The sequence below is a fragment of the Corvus kubaryi genome, unplaced genomic scaffold, assembly GCF_017639235.1.
Source record: "Corvus kubaryi isolate FWS band 111438036 unplaced genomic scaffold, C.kubaryi_AGA036_p1.0 37396, whole genome shotgun sequence".
In the NCBI taxonomy this organism is placed as follows: domain Eukaryota; kingdom Metazoa; phylum Chordata; class Aves; order Passeriformes; family Corvidae; genus Corvus; species Corvus kubaryi.
Window position 1 is genome coordinate 8,952,043 of NW_024581135.1, and position 20,486 is coordinate 8,972,528.

At 40.5% G+C, this 20,486-nt stretch overlaps 3 protein-coding genes across 10 annotated transcripts in view; 1 reads left to right on the plus strand and 2 right to left on the minus strand.

The window, feature by feature from the left end:
• Positions 1–11,606, minus strand: CEP70 (centrosomal protein 70). 5 transcript variants are annotated; one of them, XM_042041697.1, is made up of 16 exons: positions 11,280–11,417; positions 10,505–10,604; positions 10,223–10,346; positions 9,716–9,896; positions 9,222–9,391; positions 8,067–8,126; positions 7,284–7,383; positions 6,807–6,895; positions 6,401–6,475; positions 5,248–5,350; positions 4,420–4,590; positions 3,635–3,781; positions 2,944–3,112; positions 1,615–1,729; positions 586–665; positions 1–212 (listed from the first exon to the last, which is right to left on the minus strand). In XM_042041697.1, the coding sequence occupies exons 1-16, from the start codon at positions 11,328–11,330 to the stop codon at positions 145–147; spliced, it is 1,803 nt and encodes a 600-aa protein (XP_041897631.1). In that variant the 5' UTR covers positions 11,331–11,417; the 3' UTR covers positions 1–144. The 5 variants fall into 5 exon arrangements, with proteins under 5 accessions (XP_041897631.1, XP_041897635.1, XP_041897632.1 ...); XM_042041701.1 differs by lacking the exon at positions 11,280–11,417 and adding an exon at positions 11,023–11,126 and having other exon boundaries at positions 10,505–10,609; XM_042041698.1 differs by lacking the exon at positions 11,280–11,417 and adding an exon at positions 11,023–11,111.
• On the plus strand, positions 11,135–18,807 carry FAIM (Fas apoptotic inhibitory molecule). Of its 4 annotated transcripts, XM_042041704.1 has the most exons (6): positions 11,150–11,192; positions 12,694–12,753; positions 13,391–13,526; positions 13,878–14,106; positions 15,518–15,567; positions 16,948–18,807. In XM_042041704.1, the coding sequence occupies exons 2-6, from the start codon at positions 12,710–12,712 to the stop codon at positions 17,095–17,097; spliced, it is 609 nt and encodes a 202-aa protein (XP_041897638.1). In that variant the 5' UTR covers positions 11,150–11,192; positions 12,694–12,709; the 3' UTR covers positions 17,098–18,807. The 4 variants fall into 4 exon arrangements, with proteins under 4 accessions (XP_041897639.1, XP_041897638.1, XP_041897641.1 ...); XM_042041705.1 differs by lacking the exon at positions 12,694–12,753 and having other exon boundaries at positions 11,135–11,192; XM_042041707.1 differs by lacking the exons at positions 11,150–11,192; positions 12,694–12,753 and adding an exon at positions 11,220–11,340.
• The window catches only part of PARP9 (poly(ADP-ribose) polymerase family member 9), a 9,467-nt gene continuing 7,714 nt past the window's right edge, over positions 18,734–20,486 (minus strand). The window contains exon 10 of the mRNA XM_042041695.1: positions 18,734–19,655. Coding sequence (XP_041897629.1) covers positions 19,318–19,655 — 338 coding nt within the window. The 3' untranslated portion in view covers positions 18,734–19,317. The remainder of the gene's footprint in view (positions 19,656–20,486) is intronic.

The following is a 20,486-nucleotide window of genomic DNA, read 5'->3' on the forward strand; positions in this document are numbered from 1 at the left end:
TAAAAAAAAATGCAGCAACTTTTATTTATGTTAAAAAATCTGGAATTGTTGCTTAGGATAACAGTGGTTGGAGGTAGCTGCAATGTCATGTGCACCAACAGGTACATCCACAGGTAAGAGAAATCTTGCTCAGGAAGAGCAGAGTCATCCATAACCAGCTCCCCATTTCAGGTTTTGCACTGCAGGTAAAATATCATCCATGTTACTGATTCCTGCAACAGAACAGAAAGCAAAAGGGTAAAGCTTATGTACCCAGAAAACCTTTGAGTTCAACCAAAATTCTAACTTAAACTACCAGTGAATTAAATAAACTCCTCTCAGACCTTTTAATGCTTTCAGAAAAAAATCAATTTGACTTATGAGTAATATGATTAAGTAAGTGCAACCCCAGGTTCAATGAAAATAAAGTGTTTTGGTCACTTCCTGAGAAAACATAGAAAGGAGAGTGAGGCAAAAGGTAGCACCTTCCCTCACATCCTTCTCATGTTTTAGCACAGCAGGAGTAAACAAAACAGTTGTTAACTGTTTAGAGTTCTATGAGGAAGCACTGGCATGAAGGTAATTACTGTTGCAAATATTACTCACCTAGAAGACACAGCAAATCTTGAATGAGAGCTTGAAAGGGCGGAAAGAAGCACTCATGTTCTTCAAGTTTATTGATGATACTGGAATGGAAAGTGAGACTGACAGGTAAGAGGTGCAAGGACATGGCAAGTTCATCCCCTTGGTTGTTTGGTTGTTCTGTGTCATTACTTTGTGAAAACACTGCTACTTAGTATGTAAAACCATGGACACCAATGTTCTGTTCTCCAGTTCTGAACCCTGCAGCCACCAAAGGAGCTGTCACGAGGAGCTCTGATTGCACTACTAATGCTTATACACATCCTTCCTTTCCGCCCTCACATGTCACCAGGTAGTCTGGGGCCTGGAACATGTCTGTGTATGCTAAATACACTGCCTGTGGGTGGCTGGTATAACTGCCTTGGAGGTGGAGCAAGAAGTGCTTTATAAGCAGCTGTTCTCCAGTTAAAACTGAGAAATGAGTGTAGAAAGGCAGAGGGAGTGAGTATTGTTACCTCGGCATGTGTCAGACTTGCTGCCTGCTCGTTTTTTAGTCGGTCTGTAAAACACATGCTGAATGCAAGCTCTTAGAGACTGCTACCACCTAGTTGTGGCTGTCATCTGTGGAACATTTAACAGGATTTGTCCAGTTTCTAAAGTATTTGTAGGCAGCTTGAGGCACACCCTGCCTTAGCAACTAGTACACTTCAGTAGTACAGCTGAAACTTGCACCACTTTCTCCTCCCCACCCACGTGCAGGATTTGTCTCCTGATGAAACATGCATCCCATTAAGGCTTGTTTGATCACATTATCCATGCAAACCAGAGAGTGGTTTGGAACCTTCTGGCCTCAATTCTTCCCTCTGTCAACTTTATCCTTTTGAAAGGACTCAAGATTTGTTTCAAGAAGGATAGAAATAACTAACACCTGTGCTGTCATAGCTCACTGACTGTAACAACAATGAAAGTTTCTTTCAGCATCAGTTTTTGCCAGTTCTCAATTACTACATTTGATGTTTAAAGAAGGGTCAGCAGTGGAACAGCCCCACATACCTATGGATGTCTTGGGTGCCCAGAAGCTGCTGTACCTGCTCAGTCACGTTCTTATTAAAGATGTCACACAGTTTCCCAACAGTATCCACTACCACAGTGGGTGGAGCTGAACTGTCTGGAAAAACAAACACCTTATGATTCTTGTAACAGTAATAATAGGGAAGTATTTTGGAGACAGTTGAATTCTTGCAGGTGCACAGATTTTATTTGGTTTTCATACATCTAGGCATACACATTCCATCATTCCCAGAAAACAGAGTGGCCATGGTCAGAAATAAACAAATGTTAGCTAGGAATGGGGAATCTCACTAATCCTTTAGAGGCTAAAACAATTTTGGCAGAGCTGTGTTTCACAACAGAGAGGGTATTAAAGTGCATCCTACAATGTCAGCGGAAATCAGCCAACTGAAATTTATATACATGGAGAAGGGGTTATTCATTAGGTTCTTGTGACACAGCAGCCACACTATAGGGCTAGGCCAATAAGGAACCTGCTTAGCAAACATTTTGTTAACACCCAGAACTTGTTCTGTATTGAATTTTAACCTGTCTGGAGTGCTGTGACTGAAGGTAGCAGCCTCCTTGTTCTTTTCTCCCTCAATTGCAGAAGAATTAGGCTTGGACAAGGCATCCTCTGAGCTGCAATGATTAGGGGGAGATGAGGTTTCCTCATCTATGCTGGCTGCAGGCAGGAACACTGCTTCCCTCCTTGAATGAAGCTCAGCAGCCCAGGAGCCTTGCTCTGGGGCTGGACATCCTACAACCCAGCCCAACCTTTTAACCCAGGAGCAGCAGCAGCTGCTGCTCTCCAGAAGCTCCCACCAGAAGGGAAATAACCAACTACACCTCTGAGTACTGACAATTTTTGACATTCAACTTCTTTTGGTTTTTAAGTTTAGCAGCATAAGATGTAACTTTCTGAGGACTGGACCCAATTACACTTGAATGAATTACTGAGTAGAAATCTCATCTGAGGCTGAGTTATCTTCTTCCTTAAACTTGTTATCTTTCAAGTGGAGAATGAAAGACAATTATGAAGTCAGCTCACTGAAAACAAAGCTTTGTGGAAAAAAGGAAAGTTCTATTTCCTCTGTTATTCCCATCTTCTGCCTTCCTGTTATTCCTCAGTAACTTCTAAAGGCTTACAAATAATGGGGATTTGCTATTTGAACTGTAAAGTGACAGGAACATATTTTTATCTTCCCAGTGAAGAAAACACCTAGTTAATTTGTTTCTCAACAGCTCAACATTATTTTCTATGAAGAGGTTAGCTTTTCACTTGTCTCCTTTCTTTGGAATGGTGTGAACAAGCAGCAGGTAATTCTTTACCTAGTTCCAAGAGCTCATGGAGATTCCTCATGGCATTGGTCATTTCCCCCAGCTTTATGTAAACCTCATTCATGCGTGGATAAACACCATTCAGAGAACTCACATCAAACAACTTCTGGAAGTGAGAGACTATGGCAGACAGGGTTGTCAAGGACAGTGTCTGGCTGTTCTGGAGCAAGGAGGAAGAACTCATCAATGGTACTGCTTAACAAGGCAAGGGTGCTTTTAGCTGTGAAACATTCTTAAAACCAGAGTCTGTTTAGAGACTGAAAAACAGGGGTAACTTCCCTTATTAAATCTTAGCCTTTCAAATATTCTTAAATCTGAAGGCATAGTTTCAATAGTTTTCAGGCACAAACATCCACCAAACTAAATACTCTTTTGAAAGCTTTCTTCTCTGTTGCTGAGAGGAGCATTTATGTATTCTCAGCCCTGAGAGACAGACCAGGGTAGTTCCTGAGACTACAGGGCAATGCAAATTCACTGCTGGTGAAGTGCCTTTGATTAAAGCAGTCTTCCCCAAGGTGAATTTATCCATTATGTTAAAACAATCTTTGACTATTGAATGTCTTCAAACAAATATTTCTTAAATGCTGCAAGGCTTTCAAATGCACCAATCTAATCACTGTGTGAAGAATGCATTTAAGAATTCCACAGTAACTTGTGATTATAAACCCCTGGTAAAAATTACCTTTTCTTTATTTTCTAATTCTTCCAAAATTGCATCTACTATCAGCTGGAGGTCTTCAACTCGTATGGATTCTCTCTTATCCTGTGGATCTGCAGTGTTCCAAGGCAGCAAATCCAGAGACAGTTTTCTCAAGGACCTATGCAAAGCCTTTTAAAAGAAGGGAGGGGAGCCAACTTATTTTAGAAACTGCTTAAAGATGTTTTTATTATAGGAACGGATGTTTTTCTGTTTCTCATCTGCAGTAACATTCCAGCACTGGGGAGGGTAAGGTTTTAGTTTTCATGGAATTTAAACACGGTTTCTTGCTGACATTCTTTGATTTGAAAAGAAAACAGTTACAGTAAAAGAAAAATACTATATTTGCTATGTATTACAGTTTCAGTGAAATACACAAAATTTTGTGTATTTGTATTTGTGAAATTGGTCACAAAGAGTTTGGCTTTAAACAAAACTATTTCACTTGTATTTGTACCAAAAAGTCACTATTCTGGCCAGACAAGAGGAAGAAAGAGAATGCACTATCCTTAAACGTGTGAAATGGACTCTAAAGCTTAAGTGTTTTCTTAAGGACTCAGCCAGTTAACAAAAACAAATAAAAGATTTACACAGAGAAGTATCTCTGGTACATATTTCACGTGGACATCAGAATTATTTTTAAAATTTAACACCAAGCAATAATAAAAGCTACACACGAGAACCCCCACAACTACACAGAGCGAGGGATGGAGGAGTGGAGAGCAGAGGAAAGGAAGACCAAGAAGCAGAGTACAACAACATTTTGTTACCTTTAGGGCCATGAGCTGATCTGCCCACATTTCTATGGTGAGTGGAAGGTGCTCAAATCCACATCCCTGTCCATTCTCTTTAATGTAATTTTGCATTGGCCCTTTGCTGGGCTGAAATATTAATGGAGGAGCTCTTGGGCTTCGCAAAATAGAATCAATACGGGACAAAACCTTCAACAACAAATAACAAATGTTATTGCTCAAATATGTATGATGTTTTCCAATAAAATCCCTATCACAGTCATGATTTCCTAAATTTAAGTCATAAATAGCTCCAATATTACTATTTATGAATTTTACACATGCATTCAACATGCAATAGATTCAAAGATTTAAACATATACTAGCTAGAAGATATGTAAAAGTAATGCAAGTATATATATCCCTTTGAAGGATATTTAACATTTATCCATTGTTATTTCCACAGTTTACATTCTGCTAAGTTTTATTATATTTGGGCTTTTTAATTAAAAGGAAAATAAAAGCCTCTATCTCCTCAGGCATGTTTAAAACTGTAATCTAAGGATCTGTTTTGCCCAAGATCTTGAGCAAATCCCCTGTCCTGAACAGACTTCAGCTAAATCACATTTACCAGCCTAGTGTCTGCTTCCTTGCTGTGTTTTCAGGTAGTTTACACTGAGACAGAACAACCAAGAACCAGCCTACACTGACTGCCAAATCCAGAACATGACTCATCTTGCTTATAGAGCTTGATAGGCATTCTTAGCCTCAAACCAGCACGCTCCAGCTGACACAGCGAAACAGAACATGGATAATGTTTCATTGTAACAGTGCTGGAAACATGCAGAACAGATACAATTTGGGTACCTGCAAGTATTGCTGGCAAGCTGCCTGCAGCTGATTTACACCTGCAACTCTCCCAGAGTCTTTCTTTTCTTCTATTCTTTCTCCGGTCCTACTCCCTGAAGATCTGCACAAAATACACACAGTGGGTCACACAAGCAGCCTTAGCAGGAGATACTACCTTTTGACTTGATGGGAGAACCAGGTGTGTAGCACATACTCACACCTACGAAGTCAAATATCCACGTTATGATGCTGGTCAATAGAATTCCATCAGACCCAAGCAGCACAGACTGACAACACAACACCTAATGCAAATATCATTAATTTATCTCAAGTCTCCAGGCTGAGGCTATGCCAGACTGCTTGCTGATTTAGAAGGGACACCACCAGTCTTTCTGTTGCCAGAGTTCTGCTATGGCTGAAGACTTAAAATTCAGAATTTTACTCAAAAGGCTCAAATTCCAAGCTGAGTCGTTATCCACTTCTGCTGGAACATCTTTCCTGGCTTATTATACAAAGCTGACTACTCTTCTTCATCTTAATCATACCCACTGCATGAGAGAAAAGACCATTTAAATATACACAACGTGTATATTTATTTTAAAGTTTAACTGATGTCCTTTTCAGGCTATAAAATATTTAGCATCCAGTATACACATGCACAAATGACTAAGTGAAATTACAGATAAAAACACTTTGTTAGTACTGGATCTTTAATATCTTTCATGTATTTTTTTAGCAATATTTCAGAAAAAAAGTCAATTTCTAAAAATAATATGGATATAACGTCAGTAGCTGCAACATTTTGCCAACTCACACTTTCACATTCATAATCCATCATGAAACCAGTAGCTTCCTTTACAGCTCATGGAAGCAGCACACACTACAGATGGCCCTGTACATCTTGCCTGCAAAAGAACTCCCATCAAATCCAGACAGACAAAATGAAATGAAAAAAACCACACTGCTGAGCCCCCATTTGGAGACCCTGCCATCATTTCAGAAATACAGAGGGCTTTAGAGGTCTAACAGCACTTGCTGCCCATAACCAGGCTCCAAAGAATGCTGATAAGGCACGTGCTTTATAAGCTACTCTCTACTTTATGGGTTGCAGAGTAACTTTGCCTTCAGAAGGCCAGAGGATTCATCAAAGTCCCTGAAAAAATATACTTACTGGATAGTTTTCTTTAGAGCTTTCTGTAGTTTCTTCACTTGGTGCTTGTAAAATTTTAATTCCTGTGCAGTTGGCCTGTTAGAAAGAAAAAGTACCAAGTTATTCGTCTTGCATTGGAAGGTATCTATAAAATTCATTCAAGTGAAAAAGTAAAAAAGCTTTGCCAGTGCCAAAACATTATTCTGGAAATGAAATTCTGCTACATTTCTACATGACAACAGCAATAAAGAGCAAACTAACCATTAGCAGCTGTTATTAAGAGTGTAGGGAGGAGAGCATGGCTGTTGCTGCCATATCTTATTTCTTCGATTGCAGATTTCACACTTTGCTTTTACAATTGCTGGTGCTTTGTAAAGCAAAGTCTACTGAAATGGTCTTACAAAGGATGATACTTATCCTTTCTCACCTTATTTCCAAATCTTTCTTGAGATTTATATTTTCAAGCAAAAGCTGTTCGTTCTTGGCTTTTGTTTCAGTAAGTTGCTTCTGGAAAGACTGCAACATACACTCGGTTATTTCTTTTATTGCACTCATTTCATAATCAACAAGCTTGAACAATTTAAAGTATGTGCATGTTAAGAAGGGTTCCCAATCGCCTGTACAGCAAGACAGCATGGATGAGGAATCAGATGATTGAGACCAAGAACCTGGTGCATTAGACCCCAGGTGGAGAACTGTGACTGAGAAGGTCTATGCAATCCTCAGCAGACTCACAACATTTTGCTGGATCTTTACACAAGAACAGGGAACTCTGCCCAGGGAGGTTAAAAATTCAGAAGACATGACAAGAACAAGGGACAGAAGTCAAACATGTTGATGTATGTGGCTCTTGGAGGGTTACCACTGAGAGATCTCCACTGACTTATTCTTGGCAGTTCCATACCGTGAGTAGTGCTTTGTAATTAGGAGTAGCATCTAGATTTAAGAACTCTTCCTTGTTTTTTACTTCTGTCTGGACCTGGTCTTCATCTTTTTGATATTGCCTATTGGGAAATATAAATTGGTTCAGTTTACTGCAATTCAATTAGCTCAAAAATTTAAAGTTGGTTTAGTTAGCAGTTATATATGATAATAACATTTCCATAGACTACAAAGTAAATAGAATAGAAATTCTGCCCTAACATCCAGGCTCTAATTTCTGGGAAAGCTGTTTCATATGCTAATTAAGTGCACTTTTCTACAAGAGAAACTCCAGTACAAGCAAATCCCATTTCAGTTTTCTCAATAATCTCAGTAATCTCAAGGTATAGGAATGTCTCCGGTATCTGTTTGTTGCTTTGTGCCATGCAGGCACTGGGATAGAGCTGAAAACCTTTAGTTTTGGGAGATCAATCAACTGAGCACAGCTAATGCAGTAATTCTGTCTGTGAACCATGGCAAAAGAGAAAAGGCGGAAAAAAACCCCCAAAAAACAAACTTATAGCTCAAATATCTGAATACCCCAAACTTCTTAACTCTCCTGGTCCCCTGACTGAGAAGCTGCTTAGCCTGACTGCAAATTATTCTCTGGAAAAATCCAAATTTCCAGGACCACTACAACTCTTTGCTGTTTCTTACATGCTAGTGATATCTGGAGCACAGACTATTTAGCCCTGTAAGATTAAAGAACAGTAAGGGCTAAGAAAATTTTGAACAGTAGAACCGTAAGGCATTCAATGAGACCTACCTCGGCTCCTTTTTAATCTGACTAATCTGAGATTCATAATAATCAATTAGACAAAGGTACCTGAAGAAAGGAAAAATGTTAATTTTGAATTTCAGATATTCTCAAAAAACTCATACTGTGACCAACCCAGAGGACCAGGTCAGCTTGCACAGCTGCAGTGCACTTTGGAAACGGCTGCTCCAAACAGTGGGGTTTCTCTCATACCAGACAAACATGGTCATACTTTGCCAAAACAGGTTTTTTTTCTACAGAAAAGTAGATGCATTAAATCTGTACTAGTTTAGAAGTAGCAAAATATTTAAGAGGAGAAAACAGCTAAATTTGCCCACCAGCCTCCTCATCTTATGGCTACGGTTACCCAGCAAGATTAACAGAGAGGCACAGTCAAAATAAAGTGTCTTGAGCACTCTGAAATTTTCTGTTTGGGAGAGACAGATGACAGAGGACAGGCAACCAAATTCAGTGGTCCCTCCTCTCATACAGTGAGGGCTCAAGCAAAAAGCTGAGCACACACAATCCCTTTTAAAAGCTTCCCAGGTAAATATTGCTGGCCAGGCCTAGGAAGCCAGGTGATATCAGCACAACAAAGCAATGGTTATCTGAGGCCTAGGAATTGGCAAATGTCTGATTGTAGCAGAGCTATGGAAGTCCTACTGGCAAGAGACAGAGCCTTGTGATATTTTGGGAACTTACCATAAAGTATCTGGAAGTTAACAGCAAGCCTGCAGTCAGCAGTTGCAAAGACCACTTCCCAAAACTGGAAGGGCTCTTTTTGGGGGGGGCTAAAAGGTGGGGTTTCTTGTATTTTTGTTTTTAATTTACATTTTTAAATGTTAGAATCTCAGGATGAGATCATCCTAGCAGACACGGCAGCTACAGAGCAGAGTGAATCATTCCCTTCCCTTTGCTGACATCTAGTGTGGGCAGTGGGTGGCGATTTTTTAATTTCTGCCATGGATTTATCTGGCTTACAATTTCACAAAAGCAAAATATCACTGCACTGATGTACCTTTACAAGAATTCATATTTCATCTTGTACTCCTAAGGTCTCCAGATTATTTTTTTTTCACATATAAATATCAAGAAGCATGACTTTAAAATCTGTTTCTTCATTTAATGCTACAAGTGGTTCAGCAGTGTCAGAGAATCACTTACCGCTGATCCAGGAGAGACTTGGGAGCTCTTTTGCAAAACTGACAAAACATTTTGTTTTGAGTGGCAACTCGCTGCCTCTCCTCCCTCCCAACTCTGCTCAGCTCCTTCTGCAAGTGGGCAATAATCTCTTCCTGTTCTTGCAGCTTTTCCTGCTGCTGTTGGTATTTTACCTGTGAACAGGCAATGGGAGCATTATTGAACTGTTCTGACCCAAAATCTGACTGTAATGTGCAAGCCCAGGTACACACTTGATCCCAAGAAGGATGAGCACTTGGGTTTTAGCCACGCTGAAGAGACAGTGGAAGAGGGATACAGATATTTTTCTAAATTATTTCTAGAAAATTCTGCATAGTTTGAAAAAACTTAGCTATAAACAGTGTACTAACCCTATTAGGTCTTGACCCAGGACTCATGTTTATTTGAATCAATGTAAATATTTTTAGAACCTTCATAAGTCAAAAGTTTGAATTATCAGGCAGAAGTATCTGAATTACCTGTGTAGCCTGTTGGTCTTTTTGAAGTTCTTTGACTCGGTTCTGATGCTGGCATGCTTTAGCTATTGTTTCATCTTCTAGCTGACAAATTTTGGCCTTAATGTTTTTCACCACATTTTCCAAATCATTAGCCCGTTGCTCTTGCCGAGATGCCCGACTTTGTTCTAGTCGTACCACTTCTCTGAAAAAAGAAATCAATCCTTGATTTTAAATTAAACTCATTTCACTAAAGACAGTGCAGGAAGCACATGCCTGACATTACGTGATGAGGTTTGATAGTACCCTGTGGCAGCAGGTATGGGAAATGTGCCAGTATGAGAAGAAGCAGCACATGAAATAACGGAAGTGCCCAAAAGGAATTGGGACAACATTGCTGCATATTGGACAACAACCTCAGGAAAAAGGTCTTAAGCCTCTGGTGAGACAAAATCTCCACCAGGCTGGAGATGCACACTGATAATACTTTTACTCTCCATTAGCTGTTAAGTTCCTTCGACTGTGTCTTACCTAAGACACCGATTTGCCTCCATGAGTCCCTGCATCACCTTCTGCTGTCGCTCAGTGTCTTCCACCAGCGTCTTTAATGCAAGTCTTATTCCTAGAGAAGACTGACTGTCTAGGACAGTCGTATCTGGAGATACAAAACATAAGCAAAGTCACAATGAAAGGCTTTTAACAGCCAAAGAAGATTGCCTGTCTGCTGTCATTTGGAAGTCACAGCTTTAGAGATGCAAGAACTCAGGCTTACTATTTCCAAATACAAAAAGGGCCAAAATTACATTTCCTTACCTGATGTATCTCTGCAGCTTTGGGGGGCAGGAAGACTCACAGGTTTCAACCCATGACGCATTAATGCCTTGTTTATGTTTTCCCACTCTGCCTTCTCCTGCTGCACTTGGGAGAAAGGGGAAAAAGAGGGAGAAACCTGAGTTCTTCCCATCAGCTGTGCAGCAGAAGGTACCAAATGCCCCCAAATTAAAGCAAACCAACCCCAAACCCCCAAAAGGCCTCTACAGGAGGATCTGCAGAGCACATTGGGGAAAAGCGTACTTAACAACACACAGCATGCTCAGTTTTCCTGATCCCTATTTGAAAGCAAAATACGCACAACGAGTTAAATTCGCCTCTTTAGGAAACTCAAACCATCGACTCTCGGGTCCCCCCAACGCACCCGGGGCGCAGCGGCCCCGCCGCGAGCGGAGCCCTCAGGGAGGCGGCGGCGGCGGCTCTGGGAGTTTATGGACTGTTCCACCGCCTTTTGCCCCGCTCCAACCACCCAGCGGCGACACCCGGGGCCAGCAGAGTACCTCGGTCATGGCGAGGGCCGCAGGGCAGCAGAGGGGCCGCTCTCCAGGCCGCGGAGCCGCTCGGGCGGGAGCGGAGCGGCGGGAGCGGGCGGGCGGGGGGGCGCGGGGCGGCGCTGCGCGGGCGCCGCCATTTTGCGGCGCGGGAGGCGAGGGGAGGAGACCGGGCGGAGGTAGGAGCGGAGCCGCGGCGGGAGCTGCGGCGGGCGCGGGAGCGGGGCTAATGAAAACAAAAATAAAGGAAAAGACAGAAAAAAAACCTCATTGCCCGCGGTAACGGTGGGGGGAAATCTGCCGTCCCCGGAGCTCATGCGCCTCCCGGTACGCCGCCCCGCGATGAGCGCTGCCGGGATTAGGTGGATGCTATGGGAGCCGTAATCCCAGCCTAGTTTTCTGAAGGAGCCCTTCCGTATAAAGGAATAAACATCGCCTTGGGCTGCTGACTGGGTCAGCAGAAGGCGCGGTGAATGGAGGCGGTGGGTGCAGCACTGATGTGTGTCCCTGGTTCGGAGCCAGCGGCGCTGGAGGCGCCGCGCCCGCTCCCCCTGGGGCAGCGCACGGCTTTCCCTTGGGACGCGGGTGGGATCGGCCTGGAGTCTGGGCTCGGGTTTGATTTAAAATAAAAGTGTATTACTTCATTACCATGATTTGGGGGGAAGGGGAAAAAAAAAAAAAAAAAAAAGGATTTTGTGTGTTCTGGGATGCTTCCTAATCCTTTAAGCATTGATCCTAAATGACGCCTAAAATCCACGCCCCAGGATTGCGGCCTGCCCGGGGTGATGAAGGCTCCGGGCGGTCTGTGGACAGCTCTTCTGGCATCTCCCGTGTGCCCGAGGCCGCTCCTTGTGCTGACCCCGGCCGGGGACACACGCGGGTCTGTCCCGAGCCTGCTCCTTGGACAAGAGGAGGGAAATACTCCCTGCCTGACTCCCAGCGTGTGCCCGGGGATGCCAGCCTTCACAGGAACCAGAAACTTCAGGAACGGTCAAAACAATCTCCTCGGCATTTATTAGCACATGTTTGCTTATTGATAAGCACAGACAAGGCAGATGATGATGAAATTAATTAGTGAAAATAACACATTAAAAAACAGTGGTTGTAAACCACAGTCATGGTCTAAAAAACCTCTTAAGTAAGAAATTAGTTCGTTGTGGCTCACATAAATGTTGTGACTGAATTGCCAGGTCAAATTTACTGATGTGCTTGTTGAAAGCTACTGCAGTGGTTTAGAAAAGGGAGGAGGTGAAATTACTGCCTGTGCTATTTCCCAGTCCCAAATTCACTACGGTCTGGGACTGAGATGGGCAGCTCTGGATTGGGTTCCTGCTTTGTTCGTTTCTAAGCTTTGTCTCACAAATCAGGCAGCCCATTTTTCCATCCAGTAACTGACAACGTTATGAGGAGCTAGCAAAGTTAGGATAAACTGCACTTACTAGTTTTGTAAAATATAATACTTTTTAAAATGCACTTGGCTTCCTGTCTTAGAGGAAAGATGGTTGTGTTTTAAGTGTTTTTATTTCATCATATCTATGACAGCTAGCACTGCATGCCAGTTAATGATGCTTTTAAAAGTGTCCTTTATCTTAACTGGAGAAAATTATGAAACTTTAGACCTCAGCGCTTCTCTGCTACTATTCTGCTTTTCTATTTTTTCTTGCTGCTAATTGGATTAAGAACTCTTTTGGCTTCTATGGCATCCGGTGAGGAGATTACTGTCTGTGAAGATGAAGTAAGGTAAAAGAACTGTGATATGAGCAGATTTGGAAAGATATCCACAGTTCCAGTAGTAACTTATGACTGTATCTAAACTTTAAAAATTACTTAAATTAAAGGGTATCTTGCCAGGTCCCTTCTCCTGTGTCCGTGTGTGCAGAGTTGCGTATCTGAATGATGTAGGTAGTGTTTATGAGATGTTAACGGATTACAGACAAATCCATTAACACCGCAAATAGCTAAACTGGTCATATTATTTTTTCAAGTCTAAAAGGCTGAAACTTTCTTTGAGACCAATCAAATAATATATTTTAGTGCCTAGCAAGAAATAGCAGAACTGTCCAGGAGTATCTTAAAACTAAATATAACTTTGTTACCTATTGTCACCTGAAATGGGAATTTTAGAGGTTAGATGGCTAGCTGTGTCTGTACTGTTTGTCAAAGTGAGCCTGTTTAACTGTTTATATTTTGTGATGTTTTGTCATATTTGAATGTTTGAAAAACATGAAAGTATAAGCAGTTCTGTAAGCTTATTCTTTCAAGTCTCATTTTTTATTTGCAAAAAGTGACTTGCCCAGAAGCAGTAAAGATTTGAACTGCAGACATCGGGAATTGAACTTTCAACGACAATTAATTTACTTTGTTGGTTTCTCCTTAGGTCTCGGTACAGCTACTTAGAGAAGATGACAGATTTGGTGGCTGTTTGGGAAGTAGCTTTAAGTGATGGTGTTCATAAGATTGAATTTGAACATGGGACCACTTCAGGAAAGCGTGTTGTCTATGTTGATGGAAAGGTGAAATTGCTATGTGCTCAAAATTCACTGTGATACAGATTATATAACTGCACTTCCATGCAGCACACTTCACAACAAACAAAAGACTAATAAATGCAAGTGAGGTACATTCAGTTAATTACCTAATTTAATAAACTACATCGTTTTGTTTTTCAGTTCCAGTTAAGGTGTGAGTATTCATGAAGTGCTTTGCTGTCTTTGGGCAGAGGCACTCTGTGCATACAAAGCACCATATATGCATTCATTCCCAAATAATAGTTCAGTACTGAGCTGTCTCCCGAGTTCAATTTTTTAATATTAAAACATGCACTCAGGTGTTTCAATTAATACCCACTGTCTTTTTTTCTACAGGAAGAAATAAGAAGAGAATGGATGTTTAAATTAGTGGGTAAAGAAACCTTCACTGTTGGAGCTACTAAAACTAAAGCTGCTATTAACATTGATGCCGTCGGTGGCTTTGCATATGAATATACTTTGGAGATCAATGGAAAGAGTCTCAAGAAGTATATGGAGAACAGGTTAAAAACAACCAATACCTGGATATTGAACTTGGGAGGTACAGACTATAGAATTGTTCTAGGTAAGTAAACATTGAGTGACTACATGTTGCTGCCTTTGAATAAACTTGTGTGCATTTGAAAACTGGCAATTAAGAGAAAGCACAGTTCAGTGGGTAGCACTGATGCAGTATAAAATCTTGGGGGATTTTGAAATTTGGAATGAGATGCCAAGGACAGTCTGAAAAATAATGGTCTTGTTATACATGTGTGAGCCTACAGCAGCGTGGTCTAAATTTGGGGGGGAGAAGGGTTGGGAGGTATTACTGCTGCTGCATCCATAGAGCTGCCCTAGCAAGGCAGTTCTCCAGGTGAAGCCTGTTACAGAAGTTTTACCTGCACTGTGATCAAACCTCATGTGTGTCTAAATTTGTTCAGCAGGTAGCCAGGCTTTCCTCCCAAAAATCATCAGCCATGTCAAGAAGTCTTTATTCCACATTTTTAAGAGATTGATGAGCATTCTTTTTTCTGCATCACTTCTTATCCACAAATTTAAACGAAAACCTTCCGATGATGTTCTTTCACTTTCTTAATAGCTAGGCAATATATTCTCTTCTGCCCCCCTTTCCCAGTTACATTACAAGCAAGTGGGAGGAAGGGATCCCTTGAGGAATTTGTCCATGGCATTTAGTGGGAAAACTTCCACTTGGACATTGCTGTATAGTTAGAGCTGGAGACAAGAGATCTCAGACTATTATTTCTTCTTAAACCTCAGGACAGAATGAACTGCCCTAAGATGAAGGGGAGCAGTGAAGAAAGACAGTTTTAGTGCCAGAAACAGATAAGTCTCTTCACAGAATTTTAACCTCTATGCTTACTGGAAAGGCAAGCAGGGTTCAGCTCTCTGCTGATGATGTGTGAATGACAGTGTCAGTAAAGGGAATTCTAGAGCAAAATAATTTAAGGAGGATATGCTGGGAGAAGTAAAAGAATATTCTGTTTCAAATGCACAAAAATCTAAGATTGATATTTAAAGTGGTACTTGGTGTTTTCAAAATGTTATGAATACAAACAGTATGATGGATGTTAAATAATGCTGCTTTTGAATTAAATTGACCTGGAAGAAGAGTTAGAGCTTTATTGAATAAACAGCACTCAAATAATTAGCAGAAATTATTTCACTTTTCTGTCTTTTAATTTTTTCAGTTTAAGACTGTCAGAGTATCTCTGGCACTATTCAGAACAACACAGTGTTAATAGCCAGGGCTAGGGAGGGGTAAAAATGTATCTTCAAAGAAAAAGTTGATGACAGAGCCTCCTCTCTCTCCAGTGAGAGCAAACCCAGTAGCTCAAGTACTATGGCTACTTAGGAACATCTTTTAGAAATTGGAAGTAAAATTCAACAGTAGATTTTTAAAATCCCTAGATCCTTGTTTGTAGGGAGAAAAAAAATACCTTTTTCTTTCTACTTTCTGTTTTCCTTTTCCTTCACAGAAAAGGACACTATGGATGTGTGGTGCAACGGCCAAAAAATGGAAACAGCGGTATGTGATCCCTTCCAAAGGCTCTTCCCAGGCTATGGATACATAACCAAAGCTTGGCAAAATAAGCCCCAGAGTGGCACATTACCTCCCTTTCCCAAAGAGGCTGAGGCAGCCAGGATGCTCCTGGTCTGTTCCAAATGACCTTCACTGAATTTTATAATGGGCAGTATTTCAGTTCAGATACCAAACATCTGCTTATTTAAGGATAAATAATGCTTTTGTTTACCCTTTTTAGACAAACAAAAGAAATTTGAGTCAGGGTTTTTAGGGAGAAAACTTTCTAGGGAGTGGGAAGGACTTGAGTTTGAGGCAGAGTGTAGAACCATTGCATCCAAATCTGCTTGTGTTAGTTGTCACTGAAAGTTGAGAACATGTAGTCTGTTCTGACTCAAGCTTTTTTTCCATCTAGAGATGTTCCTAATACTTAGGGCTTAAGAGCCTCATTGGAACAAATAAAATCTTTCTGTGACATCTGCATTAAATTTTAGAGCAGGCTGACAGCTAGAAGACTTAATCTATTTGGTGTCTTTTTGCATTATCAATATGCATACCAGGTAGACTTCCCCATCCTTGAAGGATGTGTTTTCTCACCAGGGAGGAGTTACAGTGGTTACTACTGCCACAGGGAAGCCCCTGGATGAGCACAAATTGTAAAATCAACAGTTCTGCTACACCTGAGAGTAGGATGAAAAGATTCACCAAATGTTTGCTTAGTAATCAGTGGAAGAAACTTCCTCTCTCAGTTAATCAGGACTTCTGCTCCTGATGGCCATCAGCCTTTTCTACAATGTACTGAAAGCACTCGGAAGAATTCTTGCAAGCTGTGAGTGCAAGTTTAGTGCCACACTATGCTTCCATTAGAGCAGCACATGGATTGTCCTGCTGTCACAAACATCATGACAAAAACACAGCCATGCCTGGCAAAATCTCTAACAGGAAATCACATAACTGCAGCAGATGTGTATCCAAGATACACAACTGTTGTACTTGACTCAGGGGATCCTAAATACTTCACCTTTTTCTGCCACTTCGGAGTAGGTTTGTGTGGCACCTACTGGCTGTGCAGCACAACGCGGCAGGACGCTGCCTTTTCTGGTTTTGGTTACTGATGTGAATCAGTAATATTGATTTACAAACTCCAGCTTTACCATTTCCGATTGTGTGACGTTTTCATCATCATTTAATACCCACAAATCCTTAACTGGGCACCTTGGCAAAGCCCTGCCTGAGATTCAGCAGCTTTGTTTAGCTTTTGGGCAGTACTTGTCACAGGTACCTAAAGCTGCTGTATCTGTGGGAACTGCAAGTGATCCTGACATTGATGCACTCAAGCTTTTCATTTATTAAAATATCACGTGTTTCTTGTTTCCTTTCTCCCAGGGTGAATTTGTGGAAGATGGGACTGAAACTCACTTCACTGTTGCTGATCGCAGCTGTTGCATTAAGGCTGTCAGTAGTGGGAAACGAAAGGAAGGAATTATTCATACCCTCATTGTGGACAACAGAGAAATCCCAGAGGCTGTGGAATAGCCCTGGTTAACTGATTATGGTAGGACTAAGATCAGGAATTTTCAATTACTGTGGTAATTATTTTGATATGTACTACTTGGTACATTTAGCTTGTGCTGGCTTTATTTTCTAGTTTCTGTACATGAAATTATTCTTTTTGACGACCAGATGAAAATAATTATATACAACCTCTTACGTTACCATTTTTTTAAAAAAACCTATATATATCTAGAATGTATAGTATATCACTACGTGTGGAGAACACTGGTGAACTTAAAGAGAAATTATACATCAGGAAAAAATCATTCTGTAATAAAATGGAAGATAAATATTCAGTCACACTGAATCCTAAACTGCAGGTGTATGTGGAGGGAAGAGAAAGCCTTTACTGGGCACAGGAGTAAGATGTTAAAAGCTTTCTCTAAAATTATTTTTTGTATTAAACTGACTACAAACCTTTTCAGATGCAGTTAAGGGGAGTTACAAAGTTAATAAAAAATTAATAATGAAATACACAGTTACCAATACTTGTGTTACAGTATTAAAGTAATACTGAGTTTTGAAAACTGTTCTTTATTCCCACTAGGAGCAAGATGTTACATTGTGCCAAAAATAACATTCCTTTAGGTGTTCTGAAAACTGATGCTGTAGTTCAGAAACTCTGTACTGAGTTTTTTCAAAACAGAAAGAAAAAAAAAAAAATCCTGCCATGAAACCCCTTTAAAAATGATACCTCTTGACACATGCTGAAATGAGAACTTATCTTCGTTCAGTGCTAGCAAATCTTAAAATCTACAACTATGTGTTCATGGCAGTAATGTGTGAATCAAGAAACATGAGGAAAAAGGGGACAGAAGTGGAAAACAACTGGTTACTTAAATGGAATAGTTAAAATAGGAATAGACTAATTCTGTTTTCAGAACTGTAGCATAATTTCTAAGAGCAACCTTTGGATTTCTTGAGAACAAACCTCATGTGTTAAGAGACTCACACTACAAAACTACCCTTTGCAACAGCAGGCATAGCTAATCTTAAAAATAATTTTTACAAAACCCAAAATATAAATATATTAATCTAGAAGTTTATTTTGTAACGGTTAAAAAAATTTTCCACTTGTAACCTCAGAATTCAGAATTAGACTTTTATAACTTAATTTCTTTTGGACTTGTGAGTGGTTCCTAGCACTACAACTACTAGCTCAGGAGATGCAGCTGCAGTACAAGCATCCTGGGAATCCATTAACAAATTATTTTGAAAAGTTTTATTAAATGCTGATTTCATCTGTGTTTTAGAGATCAGACTGCTCCCCATTTGCAGGCTTTACTAAAGAAAGCTTCCATGTACCCAAGTGCAGGACTGAATCCCCTTTTACACTGGAATTACTGTAATAGCTAGCTAGCTCTTGGGCTTTTCCGTGTATTTGCTTCAGGTCACTGCAGAAGCAGCATGGGGATACCTGGCTACAAGGCTGACAATGTAATCTTTAAAAGATGTTGGTAAAGGTAGATTAATTGAAAAATAATTTCAAGCTGTAGCTTGAACCAGTTCTCTACTATTTTGTAGCCTTTCAAATAGATTGAATGTTGCTGAGAAATCTGAAGCTCATGTACAAATCACATTCTTAAGACTGTATAGAAAAATGCAAGTTAACAGATAGTGACATTCGTACTTTTTATTTTGAATACATGTATCTACAATGCTTGAAGTAACTAATAAAAACTGTAAAAGCAACCACTGTAAGAAATCATGAAGTATTTCCTCATGTTTGTCATAACTATGTGTATATAATACCATGTCCCTAAGTGGAAAATAGGGGAATGTAGCAGGTGAAAGCTATCTTAAGTCAAAAAAAAACTTAAGAATCAAAAGGCACAACCAAGATGTCTTGTGTTTCCCTGACATATGCAGTATCGCAGATTAAGAAAATGCAGTGGAAGAATGACAGCCCACACAACCATCAAAGTGTATACTCACAAGCTGAGATCACTTTAAGGAATTAAGTAAATGACCAGGTGTGTTAAATGTTAATGTTAAATGTTAAACTGTATTTTGGGATGCTTTCCTTTCTGCTTCCATTCACAGGTAATTTTGTCCTCATCTCCTTCAGGTATTAACTTACTCTTTACTTCATGAATATTTCAGAGTACTTTTCAGGAAGCGCTTTGACCATAGCACACTACTCTCAAATCTAAGCACTAGACTTTGTTCTCAGAGGGTCTTCACCGTAGCTACAGTTCTGCTTTATACCCACTGAGGATGTTGCTGGTTTTCTCCAGAAGCTACATACCTCTCAGTCACTGGGGAACAAGTCAGCAAATACTGTGGAAGGGCCCCAAAACCGTTGAAAATGACAAAGATGTCAGGACTGCGTACACTGTCTACTAAACTGTCATATAAGGTAATGGCATCCCTCTCCACTCCTGGTGGCACAATGTAAGATGGCTGGCCTCTAGTGTGTAAGCCAGTTACTACATCAGCCTCAAACACGTATATTTTAGAATTTGTTTCCCATGTAGCTCTATCCTTGGTCAGGTTCCTCAGGTTCCTTGTAAAGTAAATGCCAGCTCCATAGTTTTGTTCTGGAAAGAGAAAGAAAAATTTTCAGAGGACAAAGCATTTAACGGTTGGTTCTTTCAGGGTGGTAGCTCCAAGAGACTGCTGCTTGATTCAGGGTTACAAGTGATGTTACTGCTCAATGTGTGCCATCCTTTTGGAAGTTAACTCACATGGAGTGGCTCTGATGCTTGCACAGACCTCCCACTGAAATCACGAGCAATGACAGCTGATGGCCATTCCAATTAACTGCTACTCCAGTGGTAACTGTTTAGATTTAGCTGTTAATCCAGTGATTGAACCATCAAGGTCTAAAGGATTTATATAAAATAAATATGACTCACACTTCAGTCATCATGTACAAGGGACTGATAAACAACAAAGGCAGCAAGATCTTAAAAATGCAAACTACAAAGAAGAAGCTTTGAGATTTATAAGAAAAAGGTCACATAAAGTGCTGTTACAGTATCACATAGGAAAGTGCAAAGAAATTAGAACATCTTATTTATTCCTTTTAAAGTGTGGAAATGTGCCATGTACATTGCATAGACAAAGAAAGGCAAATCTCCACTTTTTGAACAGTTTATTGCTTGAAATCCCAGTTCTGCAATTGACACACAAAATATCACACCCTTCCCCGACTGCAGCATGAAGCACTAAACACTTAATTCTTTCTCCTTCTGAAAGCATCTGTCTACTACAGTATTTCATAAAGCTCACAACTTTCCTCCAAGCCCACTCTACTCTGAATGGCAGCATGAGCAATCAGATTATCTGCTGTCTCTGACCACATCTGATCTGAGCAGGGGCCTGGGCTGGATGACCCTCAGAACCACCTTCCAGCCTCAGTGTTTTGT

Bases quoted from the DNA above. Each gene is read 5' to 3' on its own strand.
- CEP70 (XM_042041697.1), bottom strand. From the start codon at position 11,330: ATGAGCTCCGGGGACGGCAGATTTCCCCCCACCGTTACCGCGGGCAAT. The intron at 9,392-9,715 runs GTAATTCAGATA...GCCTGTTCACAG, and splicing joins AAGACCAACAGGCTACACAG to GTAAAATACCAACAGCAGCA. The intron at 6,476-6,806 runs GTGAGAAAGGAT...TCTTTCTAACAG, and splicing joins AAGAAAGATTTGGAAATAAG to GCCAACTGCACAGGAATTAA.
- FAIM (XM_042041704.1), top strand. From the start codon at position 12,710: ATGGCATCCGGTGAGGAGATTACTGTCTGTGAAGATGAAGTAAG. The intron at 14,107-15,517 runs GTAAGTAAACAT...TTTCCTTCACAG, and splicing joins AGACTATAGAATTGTTCTAG to AAAAGGACACTATGGATGTG. The intron at 15,568-16,947 runs GTATGTGATCCC...CCTTTCTCCCAG, and splicing joins GCCAAAAAATGGAAACAGCG to GGTGAATTTGTGGAAGATGG.